The sequence below is a fragment of the Aedes aegypti genome, chromosome 2 (assembly GCF_002204515.2).
Source record: "Aedes aegypti strain LVP_AGWG chromosome 2, AaegL5.0 Primary Assembly, whole genome shotgun sequence".
NCBI lineage: Eukaryota > Metazoa > Arthropoda > Insecta > Diptera > Culicidae > Aedes > Aedes aegypti.
Window position 1 is genome coordinate 193,425,009 of NC_035108.1, and position 23,576 is coordinate 193,448,584.

The 23,576-nt window shown below is 38.2% G+C and overlaps 1 protein-coding gene across 2 annotated transcripts; it reads left to right on the top strand.

Annotated features, from left to right (window-relative positions):
- The first annotated feature begins 6,755 nt into the window (after positions 1-6,755).
- On the top strand, positions 6,756-23,143 carry LOC5573015 (eukaryotic translation initiation factor 4E). Of its 2 annotated transcripts, none has more exons than XM_001654293.2 (4): positions 6,756-7,095; positions 20,809-21,168; positions 21,240-21,327; positions 22,128-23,143. In XM_001654293.2, the coding sequence occupies exons 1-4, from the start codon at positions 7,066-7,068 to the stop codon at positions 22,283-22,285; spliced, it is 636 nt and encodes a 211-aa protein (XP_001654343.1). In that variant the 5' UTR covers positions 6,756-7,065; the 3' UTR covers positions 22,286-23,143. The 2 variants fall into 2 exon arrangements, with proteins under 2 accessions (XP_001654343.1, XP_001654344.1); XM_001654294.2 differs by having other exon boundaries at positions 6,789-7,095; positions 20,812-21,168.
- The last annotated feature ends 433 nt before the right edge of the window (positions 23,144-23,576 follow it).

Here is a 23,576-nt window from a genome sequence, read left to right on the forward strand (position 1 = left end):
GTTTTAGTAGCACTGAAAAGTACCATTTAATTTTAGCACTGAAAAGTACTGTTTTTGTAGCACTGAAAAGTACTGTTTTATTGCCTTAGATAGTTTTTAAGAAAACTTCCAAGAGCAGAGAGAATTTGTGTACGCACAGCACTGCGAGATACTGTGTACACAGACAAACAGACGTCACACTCTCATCACTGTCTATCGACCACCATTTTAACGGTCGATTCAAAAATATGGTAGGTGGCCAGTAGAGTGATGCAAATTTTGAAATGTTGGCTCCCCTATGCTTAAACGATTTTAATTATGGTAAATAGCATCCTCCCAAAGTTTGAAGTGATTCGGAAGAAATTTGGCTGTGCACACGCCATTTGAAGTTTATATGGAGATTACTATGGAAAACGCCAATCTTTTGTGTTCAGCTCTCTATCTCTTCGTCATAATATTTTATGGAAAAGTGAACAAATTCTTCTAATGTTAAATCCTCCCAGCTACAACTTTGCCGAAGACCTTATTTTGATTGGACGTCAGGATAAATTGTTATTCACCATTATAAAGTTGGTTTGCATGTAGCATGCTTCACCAACTGTTCGGCAGGCAACAGTGGTGCTCCTGGCGGGAAGAATAGATCAAAGTAATCTAGGCTACTATGTTCTACAGCAAAAAAGCAGTGTTGCTCTGAAAGTAATTGAATGATCATCTCAGCATGGTTTAGACTTTGTTATCAATAATAACAAATTATCCTTACGTCCCATCAAAATGTGGTCTTCGGCAAAGTTGTAGCTGGGAAGTTTTCACATGAGATGAGTGTGTTCACTTTTCTATAGATTATTATGATGAGCAGTTAGAGGACTGAACATGAAAGTTTTGCCTTCCCCATAGTAATTTCCATATAAACTTCAAATAGCGTGTGCACGGCCAAATTTCTTCCGAATCACTTCAAATTTTGGGAGAATGATTTTTATCATAATTGACACCGTTTAAGCATAGGGGAGCAAAAATTTCAAAATTTGCATCAGTCTAGTGGCCAGTCCGCCACCCGCAACGCTCGCATCGTTTTCGTTCGTGTTTGACGTTTACACACTACCGCCATCTGTTGGCCCGTCGGCCAAATACACTACTTTTAGCATTTGGCGTACATGTCCTCGTGACTATGATTTTGATCGAGATTTGTTTTAAGTGTTACGTCTGTTTGTCTGTGCTGTGTATTTGTTTCAGCTCACATACGACGATTAAATTGTAACCTTTCGGTTGTCACGCGAATTTTTGTAACGCGAGTAGTCGCGCGTTGTACTTTGTACAACACCCTTGGTTTTGCGAATATCCCAGGAGTCTGACCACCTAGAAAGATTACGTCTTTGGTAAAATTATTCAGTAGCTCAAGGGCTATCGTTATTTTAGCCAAGAAATTCGGAATTTTGCCACTAGGCGGCGCTAGTGAGAATGAAACTATTGTTTTGCAGATCTCAGGATCTTGATCACTTTAAAAGATGGCGTCCTCGGCAGAGTTGTTCAGTAACTCTAATGCTTTCTTTGTTTAATACTTGAAATTCGAGATTTGGTAAAATAATGATGGTCCCTAAGATGCCTGTCTAAAAAGGCAAGATCCTGTAGTATCTGCAAAACAAAAATTTCATGCTCACTAGCGTCGCCTGGTGGCAAAATATCTTATTTCTTGGCTCAAATAATGATAGCCCATGAGCTACTGAACTACTTTGCCGAAGACGCTATCTTTCTAAGTGGTCAAGCTCCTGAGATATCTGCATAACAAAAGTTTCTTGTTCACTAGCGCTGCCTAGTGGCATAATTTTGAATCAACTAGTTCGAACAACGATAGTCCTTAATGCGTGGTACGCTGATAATAAGTACAGTGCAAAAGAATAGGACAAGAAACGGTCAAGGAATGATTCCGCTACAGAAATTACTTGAGCTGTACGCTGTTGAGAAGTAGAGCTGATTTCATAATGTCGGTAACGTCTGCCGTGCAAATCAAATGAAGCTGTCACTTTTCCGTACGGAAAATGTGCCGCTCAATTATTCCGCAAGTTAAAGTGACACTTCGCTCATACTGAATCGGCTGTCAAAATTACTTCGGTAAAAAAGAGAAATTTTACTTGAGCGCTTTACGTTTCAGGTGCATACTACGCATAACTTAGTGAACAACTTTGCCGACATTGCCATCCTTCTGAATGGTCAGGATCCTGAAATATATGCAAAACAAAAGTAAAACTTCCATGCCCACCTAGCGGTCAAATTCCGAATTAAATGTGGTACCATCAGATAGCGCTTAACCTCCAGAACAACTTTACTGAAAATCCTAAGTATCTAAATTATCTCGATTTTGAGATATACCGATTTCAAACTGTGGTTTACTCGAACCGTATATAGTGTGTTCATTATTATGCGACTTCCATGTACATTAGTTGATTTTACCGCATTGTAAAGCGTCATACTGTAAAGAAAAACTGTCGAGTATTGTTTTTAAGAAGATTATTGAGGAATACATTCTGGTTTGGTGTCGATTGGTATCTTTGTTGCAAAATGATAGCATAAAAATCACAACCGTTGTACAAAGTACAACAGCGCAACAGCCCGAAGGTTAAGATAAGTCGGCCGCTTGCATCAGAGCCTACAGTCGTTTTTTATACATTTCTCTCAACATTCGAAAAAATATACCTTATGCTTTGTATTAAAAATGTTTTGAACCGTATTTGACATGTTTACCGCTTTAGAATGTCAAGTAGTGTAAAGCATAGAGCTCCTTCAAAAATAAGGCAATTTTTCAAAGTTACATGTGTGGCAAATGTTCCGTAGTGTTCGATGTACTTGCGCTGTGAATCGTACCATTAGATCATCATACTAGTTATTAATATCGCCTTTTTGATCTTGATACGGATTTTATTGATTAAGTTTAAAAAAAATGCTATTTTAAACTAATTCTGTCAAATGTACCGGAAATATCGATTTTTTACTTATGTGACTATTTCTATCAAATTTTCTTCAAAAATAATTTTATGTCAAATAGAATAGAATAGACTTAAAAACTTTCTTTTCTGGCCGTATGTTAGTTAGAAACATATTTTGATCAGTTGTTCAAGACTTATGCATAATTTGGACCAAGCTCAACAATTCTGTAACAGTTGGCGATTTTTGTGTTACATAAATTGTACAACAATTTTTAGCGTGTCGAAATCACGACCGTACATTTCTAGGCGAACTCTGATCAATTTTATGAAAATTTTAGTTTATGAAAAAGAGAACCCAATCTGGCATTGTTCGGAAAGGACATTCTCAAGAATATCATTTAGTTCACTTTAACAAAAAAGATTTAAATAATATTAAAGCTTTAGAAAAAGCAAAACCTAGAGGGCCCATTCACAAATTCATAAGGTCTTGGAGGTTGGTTGGTTGTCCTTGAGGTGTTACAGCTCACACAAATTTTGTAGAATATTCATACAAAGAGCGTTACAGTGATGCATCAATACCCGGACGCTTAAGGCAACACAAATGTTCGAACTCTAATATGAGTGTGTTGTTTAAGGAAATTCTTAATGTAATATTGTTTAATACATTGTTTTAAGCAAAATCTTCACGAAAGTGATGAACTTTTTGATAAAAACCATGATTTTAATATGAAAATCATTCAAATATTAGAGCATGTCTTGTCTATAAATCCGGACACCTGATAGAAACGATGTCTTTAAATCCGGACACTTTTGAATCGATATCCGGACATCGGTGTTATAGTATGTAATATTCGTTCAATTCAAATAAAATCATATCAACACACAATGTTATATCAATGTTTAGTAAACTTGATGTCAACGTTTGCCCTACAATTTCAAAAAGAATGGCACGTTTGTAATATAAGTGGTTTGATTAACTGAAACGAAGTACATGTTACTTGAACTGCAGTCGATGTGGCTCAAAAAGTTATTATGAAAGTTGTGCACGATTTATTTCACATCTAATTAAATTCTGATAACTCACTATGCTTTACCTAGTTATTTTTCAAGTTTTGTCTTACTTGTCATTCTAAAAACTCACTTACACTGGTTGTACGTTGGTCTTCTAAACGATGTCCGGATCTAAAAACAATGGCTCGTAATCCCGGACAGTCTTTTAAAACACTGATAAATATATATTTCCAACTTATTTCATAACAGTGGAGTCCCCAAACATCAAAAATATCTCGCTTCTTAAACACTTATGGTTAGAACTTTTTATAATAATATAGTCCACAAACTTTTTCTGCACTCAAACGATATTCGCGCGTACATCGATCGTTAAATTCGAGTTGGACTTGGACCGCGACGAGATGACGTCCAACACGAACAAATTATTTGTTTTTATTTCTATTAATTATTTGACGATGGTTACTAGATCAGAAATAAATGTTAAATGATTATTGTTAAAAGTAAAGGTAGTGAATAAAAACCATACATATTATCACTTAATTTTAACTTTAATTCATTAATAGCATCAGAGTGTCCGGATATTGGTACCGTCCGGATTTTGATTCACCACGGTACCCACAACCCGATTTATTGTGGCGATTTTTCATGAGTGGTTCCTATGTATTTCGATAGTCCATTTGCCTGAGTGTGAGCAAGTAGGGTAACCAATATATTTTGGACCTCTATATATTTTGGACCCCCTGGGCCATTTTCCTGCAAATTTTTCAGTTTAAATCGAAAGACCAATACAATCCGCATGCCATTTGGAAAGATAGGACTATTTCGCACTTGCATCAAGCGTGTGTGCATGGAAAATGTGTTTATTTTATCTGAAATTAATTCAATTAAATCGGTTCATCCATGCAACCGTTACAACACGTTACAGACAAAAATTGAAGACGTCTGAAATTTTTCAAATGTAAACAAAATCTTTTTTTCCAATTTCTGAACGAAAAGCGTAGAATTTCTTCGCTTTTCCATTGTCAATCGATTGATTAGACTATGGGGAAGCATATTATACAACCAGTGCCGTGGACTTTGTCGCCAAACGATAAAAATATGCTGGGGGTCCAAAATATATACTTTGAGGGTCCAAAATGTATTGGTGTGTCCAAAATAATGAAAAAGAGTGCTTCACAATTCAATTATTTTCGACGTCTTTTGGATCCTACATGACCGTATGGGCCTTTTTATCTCCTAGAGGAAGTTTTTCTCTATATTTTGGTATGTTCTTTGACTTGGTTACGCTGTGCAATTAATTAATTGGGACAAAAATGTAAAATCACTTCCTTAGGGGGTCCAAAATACGACCGTCACCCTACTTGCTGCAAGTTTTTAACCATGATATAATAATTTTTACTGTCGAAATGGTACCATGGTAAAATTGAATACACAAAATATTTGAAACTAGTGGTCCCGGCAAACTTCGTCTTGCCATCAAGTAGGCTGTTGAAAAGCACTACGAATCATCCCATACAAAATGACAGCTCCGTTCACTCTCGTTTTTCCGGCTTTCCCGATGAATATCCTGGAACTTTTATACATACAAACACGACGGAACCCTTGACAAACAAAATGGAGAAAGAATCATCCAAATCCACTGACCCGTTCGTAAGCCATTTCGTGACATACAAACACCACTCCATTTTTATTTATATAGATTTAATTGCAAATTCAGTCTGCACAAATCAAGTGGCGTTGTGCATTAACTAACATACACGTATAGCGAACTGAACTATCGAATTACATATAATTTGCCTTATGAAAGGTGGAACGATTATTGCAATACGAATGCTTTATGTATGGGCCCATTCACAAATTTCATACTAGAGGGGGTGGGTGAGTGTCCTAGCGATGTTACGGCCCATACAAATATTGAATAACATTCATAGAAAAAGCGTTACCATGGGGTGGGTGGGTGCCCAAAATGACAAATTTTAGCGTTATGAAATAAATAAATGAACCCTATCGTTTTAGCATCACTCCTCATCAAGGCGTCGATAGGTGCATGGTGTACGCTCGGGCCTATCGATCGCAAGGTTCTTGGTTCGATTCCAGGTTGCCGCGTAAACGTTTTTTGTTTCCAAATTCTGGTTTCATAAGGCAAATTTATGAATTTCAACCCGATTTCTTGTAGTGAATTTTCATAAGGGGTTCGTATGTTTATCGATAGTTCATTTGCCTGAGTGCACTGAGAACAGCGTTGCGATTGAAAATACTATATCAGAGGGTTAAATTAAATACACAACGCCACTTGATTTGTGCAGACTAAATTCGCATTTATTTAGAATATTTTGTGCATTCAATTTTACTATGACACCATTTCGATGGTAAAAAATACTATATCATGGTTAAAAACTTGCAGCAGACCAGAATCGAACCGAGGATCTGGCGATAGCCATGCGCGAACGCTAGCCGCTCGGCTATCGACGCGGTTGGATTGAGAGGGAACATAACGCAAATAAAAAGCGTTCATGATAGCTCAATCGTGGTTAGAATAGTAAATTTAAAAACACGTTCATGGTTCTCATTACTGCAACGCTTGTTTCAGTGTGTAGTATTTTCAACTGCAACGCTGTTCTCAGTGTATTATTAAGTGCAATACATTTTAGGTTCCCTTATTTTTCCGTGTTCGTAAATGTTCCCTTTCCAACTTCATGAACAACAGTGTCCCTCGGTGCTAAGCATGCAGCCATTTGTTTCGTTGAGTTTCGACGCAGCCAGATCGACTTTGCACGAAACGTCATCGAATTCTCGCATTCTCCGTTCATTTATCGGCATTTTGCGCATTCCACTTGCACCCACACTACTGCATCTACCACCGATTATCGCGTGTCAGTTCACGACGTTTTCCACCATCCTCTTTCAATTCGTGTGCGGCTGTCTGTCGTGGGCTCTGAAGAGTGACGGCGCCCGACGTGTGTGACACAAAATTCCAATTTCTTTTCGAACCATTTTTGAAAGTGATCTTTCGACAACGAGCCAACCGAAAAGTAGCTGCTTTTGCCTCTGATTGTGCGCGAAAAAGTGATTTTCTTCCGGAGCAAACACTGAGAAACAATCATCCGAAAGGTGCAAAAGTTCCCGGAAAAGAAGAGACAGCAAAACCGCAACGACAATGGCTGGCAAATCCAACGAAGAAGTTGAGGTAAATTTCCGTGGCAAAAAGAAGTATGGAGGATTTTTGGGATTCGTGGACGACGGCGGCATGCGTCGATTATTGATAGGTTGTGGTTCCTGGTGGGAGAAACTGGAGATATCTCGTACGATTTGCGCTTTTCCTTTGCATAATGTTACCCATAATCGTTCCGCAACCATATTGGATGATCATTCATGCTGATTTTTCGTCCCCCGCTTTCTCCGGTCGCGGTGCTCCTCCTTTCCTTTCTCTTGGTACCCTGGCATTCCGTCCGCACTTCGTATTGAGCCGAAGCGATTTCGGTTTTCCGAAAGTGCACATTGGGTTAGATTGGAAAATAAGGAGGAAAAATATTTTGACTTTCGAAGATGATGTTTCAAGGTAGGTGCACCAGTATTCGTCACTCCGGATTATTACCGTTTTATGAAACGGCATAATCGTTGTGTTTGTCGAATCGTTTTAAAATTATGCGGAAACATTCCCTGAAATATCCAAATTTTCTGGGAAAATAAAAGAAAATACATTTTCTTTAAGTTTTACTCCTTTGTGCCATTGTCAATTGTTTGTGCAATTTTACAGTTTGATTTCCTGAATGCGCTACCCTCCATAAGATATCCACGTAGGTGTCGAATTCAGAAACCGAAATTAAAAATTTGGTGAAAATGTTACAATAAATTAATGGCAATTACACAAGTTTACATAATACATAATTACATTTGTAACGTTTTCACTACTTCCTGTATGGGGTACGTTACTCTTTGGGTTGATTCTACGAGTGGCGTGAGGTGACAATTGGCGGTGTCGTATACACTGAACAAAATCCCCCGCCTCGAATTGAATGATTATTGACTCATCCGAGCCCCATACCTATTGTCAGACACAATCAAAATGATTTTCATCTTCGCGAAAATCAGTTGTTTACAAATCACTCCGAATGAAAATCATACAGTCTTGGAATAAATAGATGCCTCTTATTGAATGATTATCATACATACATGTAAACAATCCCTTTTCCATAATAGTTATTCATTAAAAATAAATCAAAGAAAAGTTAAGCACTACAAAACCTTGTTGACATTGCTTTTTATTTCTTTAATGTGATTTAAACGCATTATTCTACGTCTTTAGTCTTCATGAACAGATGCCGTCATGTAACGAACATAATTGTATGATGCAGGGTAGATGTACCAATAGCCGCATAGCTAAGAACAAAAATTCGTATAAAATCCAAAAATAACGCAATCGTCTTTATTTTTTCATCATCTGAAAGCTTTTTATCTTGGTTTTGTGGGAAAAATATGAAAACTACGAAAACTCAAATGTTTGCATTTATTATCGCGTGTGCCACTATAGGAATACATGTGCCTATAGTAGCACTATTTCTAATTTCTGTTCCTATAGCAGCACTAGCATCACGGCGTTGGCAAAATACTTATCAAAACCATATGTTTACAAAACTTTTATATTTTTCCTACAAAGTGTGGATCAAAAGCTTTCGTTTGATGTAAGAAAAGTTCTTAATTCATCAATTATTTTGTAAAATAAAAATAGTTTCTCTCAGTAGTGCTACTATAGGAACAATAGGTTTACTATAGGCGCAAGGGAGCTCAAATTTTAAGCAAAACTAATTATTTCGATCATTTTTTGGACAAAATCAAGCTGTGTATCAATGGTACTTAGATAAATAACTCCTGACCTTCATGTCAAAAAATGTTTTGAAAAGGTTTATAGCAAAACGGCCGTAAAAAGCCACTAGTGCGACTATAGGGGACTGTCCACTAAGGGAACACCGACCCTATAGCTCAATGGAACTTAAACACTCTCGAATGTTAGCGACCTGTGGTCAGTGTTGACCATACTCATTTCCCCGAAATTCGAATTGTGAAGCCATGAACTGTTATAACTGTGCGTTGTATTCCTGAGATGGAGGGGGAGGTGGTTGGGCTTGAGTGTTGCACATGGGATCCGACAGTTTCGATCTCGGTGGGCCGCAATTCAAGTTTCGGTGAAATGATTCGTACTCACTCACTCACTCATTTCATTTCACCGAAACTTGAATTGTGGCTCTCCGGGATCAAAATTGATCGACTTTGTGTGCAGTACTCAAGTTTAACCATCTGCGAGATCGCAGCAGTCTGTGAGCGCGAGTGGACGTGAAAAAAAATTCAGCTGTCATTTTTGTCTGTAGTAAAAGTTTTCAAAAGAAATAATTTGGCCATTATTCATGACATGAGACATTAGTAGTGAATGGTGTTATCGGTGCAATTGAAGCTTGGAAGGACGAGTAGATCGATTTCCGGAGAAGCAATGTGTTGTGGTGTGCCGTGGGGTACCTTGGTAGTGAAATAATGCTACCTGAGCCTAACGGTTGGCATACATGGTAATACGAACCACTGTTGGAAATGGATTGGCCATCTTACCAGCTATACTCAATTGGGGTATCCGGTGAGTTTGTTCCAAATTATTATCAGAATATTGTTAGCAATCGTTGAATCTTGATAAGTGCCGCGGGAACGATTTTTTTTGTGATATGCGTCGTCGGTTCGGGATCACGGATAATCAAACGGTTCGCGTGTGGGAGGAAATAAATTTGCTATATTTTCCCGTCTTTGAGTTTATTTTAGTTTAAACATAAAAAGCGCGTGTTTTTTTTTTATAAGAATGCTGCCATTTATTCAAAATAAGTTTAATACTTTTTTTTGTTTCTATACTACCCAAGTAACCACGAAGCTATATATGAATACTTTATGTTTGCTCTATAGTATGCTATCAGATTTTGTTTTAAAGTGACATAATCTTTAAGAGCTTTATAAAGCATAATTAAAGTGAGAAAGGGCCCCACAACAACCAAATTAATGCAATACTTGGTAAAGCAGTTTTAATGCACAAGCCCTACTAAAGCATTTATGTTTGTATATTTAGGGTTCATGATGTATATTAGCTTAAAATAATGTATGTTTAGGGCTTGCGGCAAAAATAAACAAAACAATGAATCCATTGACTACCTTTCAATGGGTTTCTTTACAAGCTTAATGATTTTTTTTTTGTTGGAATCAGGATTCGAACCCACAATTAGGATGACGGTGTGCTGGATACCTGGCGCGTTGGTGTCCTGTGCTAAAGCTGCTGATGTAATAAGGTAGGATAAAAGTTCCTTATAAACGAAGCCACTGTGTGTGTTAACATTACTATTCGCCCAGTTGTTACAAATAGAAAGAATTCTCTTCGGCGATTGATTTTCTTTCCTCACCAAGTGAAACATCAATAGAAATAATTTGATCTCCATTTCCATTCTTTCTCGTAGAGGAAATAACAGAACTTAACCCACAAAACAAAGCCCTAGCGCATTAAACAGATTTCGTGGGAGAGAAATTGATCGACATTTCCTCCCGCTCCTTATGAATCAGAGTCTCATAGATAAAATACAACAATTTTGAATGAATACATATATCCTTAGATCATGAAATGAGGGGTCCTTTCATCTCGGTCGGAAAGTCATTTCATTATTCTTCCATATCCCAAAACATAATGAGCGAGTGAGAACGTGCTCGATCGTCTTATTTATTTATTACAGATTCGAGTGCGTTTAATGAGGTTATGTAATCTTGAATGACAGCATAACTGTATATTCACTCTAAACGCTTAGCATAATGCTATATTAAAATAATGCTACAAAACATTTACAATGTTAATCAAATGCATCATTGCTTGACAGTTATTGAATAAATGCATGATAACATTATTAATGCAAAAAATGTTGACTTTCGACCAAATTACTGCAATGGTATAATGCTTGTGGTTACTTGGGTAGGTTTCTATATCTTACGCGTAGCGATTTTCTGTTTTTTTTTTCTGTTGTCTTTTATTATTTTCCTCCGATGACCCTTGAGGGATCGGTTCTGCTTTTAAATCATTAATAAGCAGATACCCACACTTGATTCGTCGCAAACATAAACATATAAAACGGATAGTACTATGCGGAATCTTATTAATCATATATCTTAAATACGACAAATATTTTCTCTTTGATTGCCGGCATTCAAAAGATTAAATTCAAAACGCTAAAACAATAAATGCCATGGGTCTATCGCTAGCTTTCAAAGCGAATCCTGATTATTTTTCCTCTTCCAACCCCCACCTCCGTAGCACTTATGAGGGTGTCGCTGAGTCGGTGGCTTCTCATTAAGTAAGTGCTACATCAACATTTCCTTCCCCTATCCCAAGTTACGGTAAAGATGGGCGTGGCCAGGAATAGCAATATTTATGGTTTTGGTCTTCTTGTTTAAGATTGGATCAAGGAATACTCCCCATCCTTGTTCTTGAGAGCAGTCTGAATGAGATTATCAAAAAGAAACATAAATGTTGCTAGTATCCAATCTACGAAGTATACCGTAACTACGCTAACGCTAACGCTAAGTACTCAAGTTTAACCATCTGCGTTTCTATCTTAGGAGGATAGAGCATGGCTGTAGTAGTTCGTGGCTTCGTAGTTCGGAAAATGTTATTTTCGGGGAAATGAGTCTGAACAACACTGCCTGTGGTTAGTAGGCACCCTTAAGAAGTCTGAAAAATGAAACCGAGAATTAGGATAAAATAAGATTCCATGTGAAATTACCTGTAATTTCCACGCAGCTATGTTTTTCAAACCACGCTGCCGCCACCATGATGTTTACGTTAAGTTTTTCCAGATTAATTTGACGTTTAGAAGCATTCTCTTTTTGTCTGATATATCAGACAGTAATTGAATGATTCTCGGTATGGGACATGGGAGAAATAATAATCCGTCATAAATTGCATGGTAATCATTTGTGTTATCATCATTCGATTATCTGAAGAATGTCATTCTATTATGTTCTAATATTCATCTCTAGTTTGGGGCCTTCCTTAGCTGAGTGGTTAGAGTCCGCGGCTACAAAGCAAAGCCATGCTGAAGGTGTCTGGGTTCGATTCCCGGTCGGTCCAGGATCTTTTCGTAAAGGAAATTTTCTGGACTTCCCTGGGCATAGAGTATCATCGTACCTGCCACACGATATACGAATGCGAAAATGGCAACTTTGGCATAGAAAGCTCTCTGTTAATAACTGTGGAAGTGCTCATAAGAACACTAAGCTGAGAAGCAGGCTCTGTCCCAGTGAGGACGTTAATGCCAAGAAGAAGAAGAGAAGAAGAAGATTCATCTCTAGTTTGGATGATTTTTGTTCAATAAACAGTGGATGCATCATATTCTTTCATAGTCATTCAAAATGAAGTTTTTTAACCATGTGAATTACAAATCATTCAATGTGCGACCGGAGGTTTGGTTCAGTGTAGCGAGGTGACAATTTTTGACTCGCCGTGCAAATCAAATGAAGAGTCACTTCACTCGAGTCGACCATTGTCACCTCGTTATACGAGACCGACAATTCTCACCTAACGCCACTGTTCTGTTTCACCTTAAGCTTAATTGGCTTGTATAGGGGTATCCAGTTTTTACATATTCTGATGCTAGGTAAAAAATTGAGCCAGAACCCAAAGTTTCATAATTTTTCGTGCCTTGGAACCATTTTACAAACAGGTTTGAAGTTAGAATGGAAATCCCATTTGGAATAACTCTCGGCAACCCTCGGGACGAGCTGTCATTATGTAAACTGAAACGTCATTGAATCAAAATATGAAATCTTCATTTATCATTAATTTTATAATGTGATATTGAAGATGATATTGAAGCGCAATAAAATTGTGTTATACTTAGACAAATGTGCTCTTTCGATCGAGCTGCAAAAACTGGTAACTTTTTCATCGTTCAACAACCCTTTTAGTCGACAGTGGCACAAGTTCTGTCTTCATAGCTTAATTTTGGTCTAGAATTTCAACTCCTACAGGGCCCTCTCCTTGGTTATGCGACCTTGCTGCGATGGGAGGGCATAATCCATTAGCCCATTAGATGGAAACCAAAGGCGTAACCCAGGCAATGGACATGACCTATATCAACTGCAGCGATTTGCAGTAGACAGGATGTCCCGGGCCCGATCTATCTGACAAGCCAATCGAGCCCTCTGTCACCATAGAAGATGGTGTCTCCATCATGTCGATAGCCTGGCGTAACCTGTAGTGGTGGTACAGTAATGACTCGATTTTGTCAGCCCCCGATTTTAGCACCCTTTTTCGACCCGATTTTAGCATCCTTTTTCCGATTTTGTCAGCCTAACATTTATATTTATTTTAATTAGACTAAACACGTTTATACTGGCAATTATTGGTGCATAAAGTCAATTATGACCTTGGCCACGTCTATACAATCATCAAATGATCGAATTTTTGAAATTTTAAATTCTTAATAATTATCCAAGAAAATTATCAATTTTATCTTGAATTAAGGTACATAGAAAATGGAAGTAGAAAAACGATGTTTATATTAATAAAATCATAAAACTAAGTCTTTAAGTTAAAATAAAACTTAAAACCAGTCGAAAATCTTATCCCGATTTTAGCTCTTTCCCGATTTTGTCAACCCTAAATTCAGCATGGGGCTGACAAAATCGGGACATTACTGTATCACATTTTGGCATTTTTGCTTAAAGCCGCGTCATAATTTATATGGCATAGACGCACTAATCTCTCGGATGTGATCCAACGGACATTCTGCTTCGTTGATAGCATTGATGCCCATTTCAAATAATCTATTCGAAGTGGACATTAATACTTTTGGCGAAGATCAGTTTGCATTTGGCAGACCAGAACGATCCGTAGCCACTCTTATTATAAGCTAGCTAGACACATCGTTATATTTACGACGTAGGGAATACTATTCTGAGGAAAATTACTAGTAGATTTACTGAGTAGAAATAAGTGGCGACAATCTTATTTTAAATATGGTTTTTACATTGCCATAATAAGGAATACCTCTTTTCAGCTTCATTTTCGCAAAATTACAAGTAGAGAGTAGGCGTTGTGAAGCATTGCCAAGGCTGGTAGCGAGTCACTTTTTAGTGACTTGGTCTCTTTTTTAAGCCAGTCACTTTAAAGTCTCTTTTTTGAGGCCATTTCAACTAAAGTCACTTTTTTCGTCAAAAAGTCACTTTTTTCAACTATTTTGAGCTACATTTTCGAGACAAAAATATGGAACGCCTTTTTTCAATTTAGGTTAAGTTTAAAGTTAGGTCATCACCAGAACAACTTCATGTCAGTATAAAAATATTGGCTCATGGTTTTGTTGTAAAAAAGCTTGGAAAAAAGATAGTCTTTCATAGAGTTCCATGGAGTTTGTAATAGTTCATAAGTTATTATTAGTATGGTGCTAGTTCATTGTTATAAAACTAAAGATTTAAATGTTTAGTATTCGTTTTGAATATCTCGTGCATGCTCGTTTTATAAAATTGTTTATACCTTGTGGTGAATAATAAGATGTGTATCTTCTATTGTCGAACAATACATTTTAAAATATGCATCCTAATTATTCGTTTTATTGACCATCCTGGTATAAGCACATTACTGCCCCTCTTTGCACAACAGTCTCATGTTGGAAAACGACAAACTAAGAAAAAGACGATTGAAATGTGGAAACAATTTCGCTTCATTTTGAGTCTCTATTTGGCCTAAAATGAGTTAAATTTTTACATATCACTGTTTGTTAAATACACGAACAAACCTAATAAATTTCCTTTGAATTCAAGTTGAAAATTTGCTTAACATGCAGAAAAATCGTAGCCAGACTGTTATGCGATTATATACAATATAATATATAAATATATTTGCATACCAGTCCCATCATGTTCATCGGCTCGTTCGACAGCTACTAAAACAGTTATTGTTATTAATGCACTAGTTGTTTCATTTGCTATTTATGTTCATTGGCTGTAAACAAATAGTTATTATAGTACAGTCAACTCTCCGTAATTCGATGTTAAGACGACTATCGAGTTAGGGAAATATCGTGTTAAAGAACACAACATCAGGGCTACTTTGGTTAAAGGGACCATCGAGGTATCCATGAAAACCCGCATTTACTTACACGTTCTATAACTCGAAATCGAGATACGGATAGTATACTGTATGTCCATGGATGAATCACCAGAGAAAAAAAACCTCGGATGCTTTCTCAAAACACACGTCATGATGTGGAATGCGCTTACAGTCATGAGACACCCAGATGATCATCTCTTGGATAATGCGGAAATGTAATCCGATGGAAATGATTCGAGATTTTCCAGAACAATTTAACACGGCACCGCTAAAACTTCAAATAATGAACCCGTGCATAGGTCCATAGCAGCTTACTGCCCATAATCCAGAAAATTCATGGAAAGCAGAAATTCCAAAATATTGGCCTTAACATTTTGTGGGAGTTCTTGGAGATATTCATAGAAGATCTTGAAGGAGCTCTTTAGAGCATCGTTCGAAGTACGACAAATGCAAAAGAGACATCAGAAAACTGTTTCTTTCTCTTTTTGTTAATAAATGAAATTTTCAGCCCTAGGTTGGTTCGTCACATACATATCAGAAAACGCATTATTCAATCCCTAAATGCATTTGTTTAAGAATCTTTAGGTGATTTTTTCTGGAAAACCTAGGCAAAATTCATTCTAAAATATTCACTAAAATAAATTACCTGCAACGAATCATTGTGAAGAATTATTGAAAGTACCTATTCTAAAATAATAAATAGATAGTGTAGAAAAAAAATCTACCGTAAAGTACCCATATTTCGTGCGCGCTCCTAATTTCCTAACATGCGATTATATAGTCCAATATGTATCAACAAATATGCATAAAATGACAGTAAGCGAAATTAGGAGCGTGTGCGAAATATGGTAGCATCACGATATGTGATTCCTGAGAGAACAAAAGGTCGGTAGTGTTCCTGAAATATTACCAGGAACTCCAAGGAATGGCTGAAATAAATTTTAACAATATTTAGAGAAAGCTGGAGGTGGTTTCTTAGGTTAGAGTAACTCTTAAATACATCTTTGGGCTAGTTTAATAATATAAGAGTTCTTAAAACAGAAATCTTAGAAAAGTTCCTGCATTTTCAAAAATCGTACTTGTTTCGCTTCAAATTAATCAATGGTCTAGAATTTTCTCGATAAACAACGGGACGGTCAGGAAGAGTCAGGGAATTTTATTTTCAAAATTGAGTCGACATTCTTAGTCAACAGACTTAGTTTTTTTATTCCTTATGTTTATTTTGAAAGGCACTCTGTGCTCATGGCCGCCACTGTGCCGGAATCATAGTTCTTCTTTATCGATACAGATTATATTTTTAACTATTCTATATTTACATCACTCTCTTCTACTTCTTTCACTCTCACACTGAGTAGGTAGGAGAGTGCTCTGCTGTTGGTCCAACCAATTTCCATATAATCCATATTCCATTGCTCTTGCGGTGGTTCATTTTGCCGTGTTCCTGAGTCGTTTGAGGCTAGCCGCCTTCGAAGAGGGTGTGGAGGAGCTGGGAATCAACAGACTTAGTTTTTAGAACTCAAATTTGGGAGGACAAATACAAAGAACTTGACCTAAAATCGAAGAAGCAGTGTGGAGCGAAAACGTTATACCCTAGTGTTCCAGTTAAATTTGATTATTTTTCCTTTGCGGGTTTAATCAGATTTACTATGCAATATTTCGTAGAAATCTGAATGATGTATAAACACAGATTTCAAACATTGAACAATATTATATAAACATCGGAAATTCAATTCAAAAAATTGTTGTTGCCTCTCATCAAGCTCTAAGGAAAAAAAAACACACTTCGCACTTGAACACAACACCGAATGAATGCAAAATTTGGTTGTCAAAATAAATTCAAGTGCCGATGGTTACCGGCGGTGCTCCCCTGATCGTTATCATCAGAGAAAAATCTCCAACAAATCTGTGCTCACCAGTCGTTTTCTATAACTATGCTGTATGTCTGGGCAAAATTTAAAAAAAAAATGTAGGGCCCGTTTTGAAGTTACTTACCTTACCTTACCAGTCAGGCTAAGGCCAGGGTGGCCTCTGCTGTACGTAGGAGACGTCTCCATTGGACTCGGTCCATGGCTGCCCGTCGCCAGCCACGCATTCTGCGAAGGCTCCGCAGATCGTCCTCAACTTGATCGACCCATCTTGCTCGCTGCGCACCACGTCGTCTTGTGCCGGTCGGATTGTTTTCAAGAACCATTTTCACCGGGTTGGTATCCGACATTCTGGTGTCATGCCCGGCCCACCGCAGCCTCCCAATTTTTGCGAGGTGGACAATGGTAGGTTCTCCCAGCAGCTGGTACAATTCATGGTTCATTCGCCTACTCCAGGTTCCGTCTTCCATCTGCACTCCGCCGTAGATGGTCCTCAACACCATCCGTTCGAAAACACCAAGGGCGCGTCCATGTTTCGTGCCCATAGAGGAGTACCGGTCTAATCAGCGTCTTGTAGATGGTTAACTTTGTGCGACGGCGAACTATGCTCGATCGGAGCGTTCTGCGGAGTCCAAAGTAGGCACGATTTCCAGCAACGATGCGTCTCTGGATTTCTCTGCTGGTGTCGTTGTCGGCGGTCACCAGTGAGCCCAAGTACACGAATGCTTCGACAACCTCGATTTCATCACCGTCAATATGAACTCGAGGTGGGGGGCGTGGCGTGTCTTCTCTTGAGCCCCTCGCTATCATGTACTTCGTCTTCGACGCATTGATGTTCAGTCCGATTCGCCTAGCTTCAGCCCTTAGTCGGATGCAGACTTGATAGAAACTCCTCTGCAATGCTAAGAGGAGCCGATTTTGCCGTATTTCTGAGGAGAAAAAAATAAACTCAAAATTTTTAACACAGATCCTCAAGCGACTCGAGTGAGAGTGCAGAAAAATGCGAGGATTTTTTCAGGTACTCTCTCTCTTTCTCGTTGCGATGCTCACCATCACTCACACTTCAAACGAACTCTCGAGTCTGCCGCCCGAACAGACAGTCCTCGGGGAGTTGTGAGAGCACCCTTTTTTGATGGAATTTTACTCGTTTTTTTTTTTGTGCTACATCTTCCTCGCTCATTTTTCGTTGCCTCTCTGCTTAGCATTTTTTCGCTCCCTCGCAAAGAGGCAAAGGCAGAACGCTGCTCTAGAGTATGTCACCGAACTCTAATGATGTTGAGGAGAATTATCAAGCCTGGTCGGATGTACGTATCCGCCATCGTCTCAAAGTTGCGTGCAACAATATCAATGTCGTCGGCGAAACCAAGTAACTGAACGGACTTTTTGAAGATCGTGCCACTCGTGTCTATCCCCGCTCTTCTTATCTTTGAAGTTACAAACTTTTGATTGTATCCAGCTTTTTTATACTTGCCATAAAACGATGAGGGGTGATTTGATTTTGGCATTTATTGGCAACAGATTTTATAGTCAAATCTTAGTAGACTGAAATTTAAGATTGTTGATTGAAATGTCAAAAAATTTCACTACGTTTGTTTTGCAGCAAGTATTGACTAGAACCGTTGTTCCTCAGAGTTATTAATCGGATTTATTCATTTAATTAATTTCTTTTAGGAACCAAAAGATCAATTCGATAATACTTACATGAAACTAATTGCAAAATTCTATCGTTGAATGGACATCATTGATTGCTAGCTATATCTCTACCAAATACTCAGGCCACAAACTAGGCGAAGTCGTGGATCCTGTGAGATTTTCCTGATTTTTTTTTCTTACATATTCGAATACGTACTGGAAAAGCTAAACAAAATGATACTCAACCTCGGAAGTGGTGCATTTGATTCGAATTTTATTGGTTTTGGATAGAATTACGATCCGATTGGTTTGATCAATGCCTGATCCAAATCCGTCGGGGTCGGGGTTGGGTTTGAAAATAGGATTTTTTTCAGGTTGAAGTTCAGATCGGGTTTGTATGCTACAAGACTATCGGGTACGGGTCGGGTTTAGGCTTGAAAAAAGTCGGGTTGATTCGAGTTGGATGAGAATTGTAAATACAATGACAACCTGAAGGGAAGCTTTAGATGCATTAGAAACGATGAACTTGTCATCTTTTCGAAATCGGGTTTTATTCGGGTTTCCTCACAATTTTTTCTCGGGTTCCGGGTCGGGTCCAGGTTTGCTTTTCAATGTTTGTCAGGGTTAGACAATATAAAATAAGTTGGGTACTAGTAGATAACAGGTTTGAAAAATGTGAAGCCTGACGATCTCTGGACTGGTCAGCGGAGCTGTCTACTAAAAACATGTTCCAACGTTTTCACAAATCAATCAAAGAGTTCTCGCAGTAGATGCCCACTTATTTTAAGTTGTTAGATCCTTGCTGAAACCAGATTCTAGCTCAGTTAGGCACGTGTATAGCTTCTTCAAAATAGATTAATATCATAGCCATAAGCTTCCTGTCTGTCAATCTAAAATACAAAACCGACTAGAATAAAAAGGGGAATTTTAAATAAGATTGATTTTCATTTCCAAAAACACAAGACTTGACTTCTCTATGTCAACATAACTATTTTTTACTACCGCAGAGCTTGCTTTGATCAAGCTATAAAAATTATTATAGTGTTTGCAAGAGATGTCAGAAGGGGGTGATTTAAAATTTATGGCATGCTAGCGTAAAAAGCTGGATAAGTACACAAATTTAAAGGAAATCTGAGATATTTATACGGATTTTTATTGGTCGTGCTTATCAGAAAAAATATACCATCAAAATTTGGTTCAACGTTGGTGTTTTTAGTTATTTCTAACCTCTAGGCAGAGTTTTAAATGAGAAGATCGTCGAAAATTGGAGTTACGCCATTTTTGAAGTGTAATACACCAACTTTGAATCAAATTTGAATGGTATAGTTCTTCTGATAATTATGGTTAATGAAAACACATTTAAATATCTCAAATTTCCTTTGAATTTGTGGATTTATACTATCAAAAGAGCGTAACTTCAAAACGGGTCCTACGATTTTTTTTAATTTTTCCCAGACATGCTGCTTAGCTATAGAAAACGACTTTTGAGCATAGATTTGATAGAGATTTTTTTTTCTGATAATAACGGTCAGGGGAGCACCGTGGTTACCGGATCACCACAGATGAAATAGCAATGACGAGTGGATTATATTGAGTGTATGTAACAATTTTGTCTAAGACACTTGTGGTCTAAAACATATTCGTAGTCAAAATATTCTGCCCTCCTAATTTTACGATATGGCCCAATGTGCAGTGTTTCGATATAAGGCAGAGTTGCCAGATTGTAAAATAGGGATGATTACTGCAAACATATTTGAATGGAATTGCATTTCTAAAAACTACCTAGATATGTGATATAACGAAAAAAAAATAATAATCGCATTGTTCCTATGGTTCATAAAGTGCTTTGGACCATTTTGCGTCATGGCAGGGAGAAAGTTTAGATGTGTATAGGTATCTTGTAGTGTGCTGCTGCAATTCTTCTACCATCGGTGTTCAAATTTTTCCAATCATAGCAGCCTGGTTGACAAATTTCAAAAGTCCATCATTCAAGTAGCAGCGTGTGACAGAAAAAGTCAACATTCTTTTGATTATCCGGCAAAAAGTGTTCTCCCCATTTTCGTAGAGTTGAAACTGTTACCATGATTTTAAGCACTAGAAATCGTTTTATGAGGAAATTGCATCCAAGCCTTCAAGACTATGCCGCAGTTCGTCCACCTTACGAAGAAAACTTTCAAGAATATGCATACCCCTACGAACACGACCACAATTATTACGTGGGTTCAAAGAAAGACCAACAAACTCTTCAATTATTAATCGCAAATTCATTTTTTTTTTCTCCTAGAAGCAAACGGAGAACACCGAGCAGAACCACGCTGAGCAGGGAGCAGTCGTCGATCCAGAATGCCTAATCAAGCACCCGTTGCAAGCCACTTGGACCCTCTGGTACCAGGAACCGGATCGCAGCAAATCGTGGGAAGATACCCTTAATGAGGTGACCAGCTTTTCCACCGTAGAGGACTTTTGGAGTTTGTACAATCACATTAAGAGCCCGGCCGATATCAAGGTCGGAAGCGATTACTCTCTGTTCAAGAAGGACATCCGTCCGATGTGGGAAGACGAGGGCAACAAGCGTGGCGGCCGGTGGATGGTCAACGTGCCGCGGTCGCAGCGTCAGGATTTGGACAAGTACTGGCTGGATACGGTAAGGGTTTTGCATCCAATTGGAGCTTTGATTGTGATTCCTAACAATGTTTTTGTATGATTTATTTGTAGATTTTGTGTCTCATTGGAGAAGCATTCGAAAGTTCAGATGAGATTTGCGGAGCCGTAGTGAACGTACGCCCGAAAGGAGACAAAATTGGTAAGTTTGCGTTATGTTTGTAATGCCTGCTGCTACATTAACGTGAAGATGCATCGAAGTCAAACCTCGAATTTTCAAGAGCACAAATCTAGAGAACCAGACAACCGTTTGTGCTGAAAATGCTACTCACTCCTAGTCACTCACTGGTGGTGACCAATCGATTAGATTTTCAACAGGAACTGTTGCCAGGTACTTCAGATTTGTGCTCTTGAAAATTCGAGGTTTAACCTTAAGTATCAGAAGGCCGTAATTTGAAAGAGACAGTGGAACACAAAAATGTGGCTTTCCTTAGTCGAGTGGTCAGAGTCCGCGACTACAAAGCAAAGCCATGCTGAAGGTGTCTGGGTTCAATTCCCGGTCGGTCCAGGATCTTTTCGTAAAGGAAATCTCCTTGACTTCCCTGGGCATAGAGTATCATCGTACCTGCCACACGATATACGAATGCGAAAATGGCAACTTTGGCAAAGAAAGCTCTCAGTTAATAACTATGGACGTGCTCATAAGAACACTAAGCTGAAAAGCCGGCTTTGTCCCAGTGGGGACGTTAATAACAAGAAGAAGAAGAAGCGGAACAAAAATAGCCTTTTCAACTGCGTGCTTTGCACTGTATGCTTTTATATGACCAGATTAGTTACTTTTCTAAACTATCAAAAAGTATCTTTCTGACAACGAAAGTACTATCGAACAAATAAATAAGCTTTAATGTCATTAGGTATAGTGGCTTAGTGATGATTTGCTACAGATAGGCTTTCAGTCAAACTAATCACAACTTAATCTGTTTTTGGTTCGCTTTATTACAGCCATTTGGACTGCCAACTTCCAGAACCGCGAAGCCGTCATCAACATTGGTCGCATTTATAAGGAACGGTTAGGACTAAAAGCACCACTCACATACCATCTTCACAAGGACACGATGGTCAAATCCGGATCGAGCGTGAAAGCCGTCTACACCCTGTAGGCCCGTTTTGTGCCAGCCACTTTGCAGCGCGGAATTATCTTATTCTTGTTTCCTTTATATCTATCCCATTTGTTGATTTTTTATCGCCGTTACTGCTTCGTTTCTAATCAATCGATCCATTTAGTCATGCGGTAAAATTGAGGCGCACTCTCTGCTAGTAGATTCTAGCGGTAAAGATTCGATTCACGGTGAAAGCAAACGAAATACCAGAACCTATTAACAATCTATGCGGAAGCCCTACATTTAGACACGTATATTTACGACTTAAGCATACAACTCCCATTACACGCTTTCCCCCTTCTCGGTTCTCGTACTTTCCCTTCCTGCTTTCTCGTGTTAGGCAAATGCAGGATTAAACACTGAAACATGCATATTTATATTATGAATTAATGCTAAATAAAAGAATTTATACGAAAGATCGACGCATATATCCAATATTGAACTATAGTTAAAACATATGTCCCTCATGTGGGGCTGTCCCCGAACGACGATATATACCTAAACTGATGTAGATGCAATCGATTGCACTTGACGAGAAAGAGGCGTGTTGAGGACGAAGAGAAGGCGGTAAAACAAAACAAAAATGTTAGGAAGAAAATCACTACTTTTTAAGAATTTGGATTTGATTTGGTTTGCTTTGGAACTAGTTTGGAGAAAGTCCTGAAACGGTTGCTAGAAGTACGATAATGATATGTAGAGCAAACCCGGAACAAATCAACATTCTCGCTCAAGGCTATCCTACAATACGGTTTGGGTTGCTATTCCCCGGGAAGTGCAGATTGAAATTATTGGCTAATTTTGTACTGTAATTATTGTGTATGGCATATTTTTATAAACTGATGATTGTACCGTAAATAATTCGCATATTATGATTACTACTTTCTAAGAGAGTATAAAACGTTCGGAGTGCTAAAACGGAAAGAAAGCCTACCCTTGGTTCGTCGTAGGACGACTAATGTTTCAAATGGGAGCGAGTCAACAATTGTCACTGGTTCGATTCGTCCTCAGGAATTTCTCCTCAGATTCCTCGTAGAGAAGCTTTATTATCTGTAATCTGCCTCAGAAAGCCTGTCTTACTTCTAGTACCGAAACTTGACAGCAGTACTTTTCTTCAGCATTCACCACACGTCATACAATTTTGAGCAACTGTAAGGGAAATAACAATAGAAATATTAGTAGGTTAATGCTTCCGTGGATCATCCCAGGATTTCCTCTAAATCTGTCAAAGATCCATACAGAAATTTTTCTGAAGAAATTCTGTTCCTCCAAAAAGCTCTACGGGACAGTTTCG

Coding starts and splice junctions, on each gene's coding strand:
- LOC5573015 (XM_001654293.2), top strand. CDS start 7,066: ATGGCTGGCAAATCCAACGAAGAAGTTGAG. Junction 7,096..20,808: donor AATCCAACGAAGAAGTTGAG/GTAAATTTCCGT, acceptor TTTTTCTCCTAG/AAGCAAACGGAGAACACCGA. Junction 21,328..22,127: donor CCCGAAAGGAGACAAAATTG/GTAAGTTTGCGT, acceptor GCTTTATTACAG/CCATTTGGACTGCCAACTTC.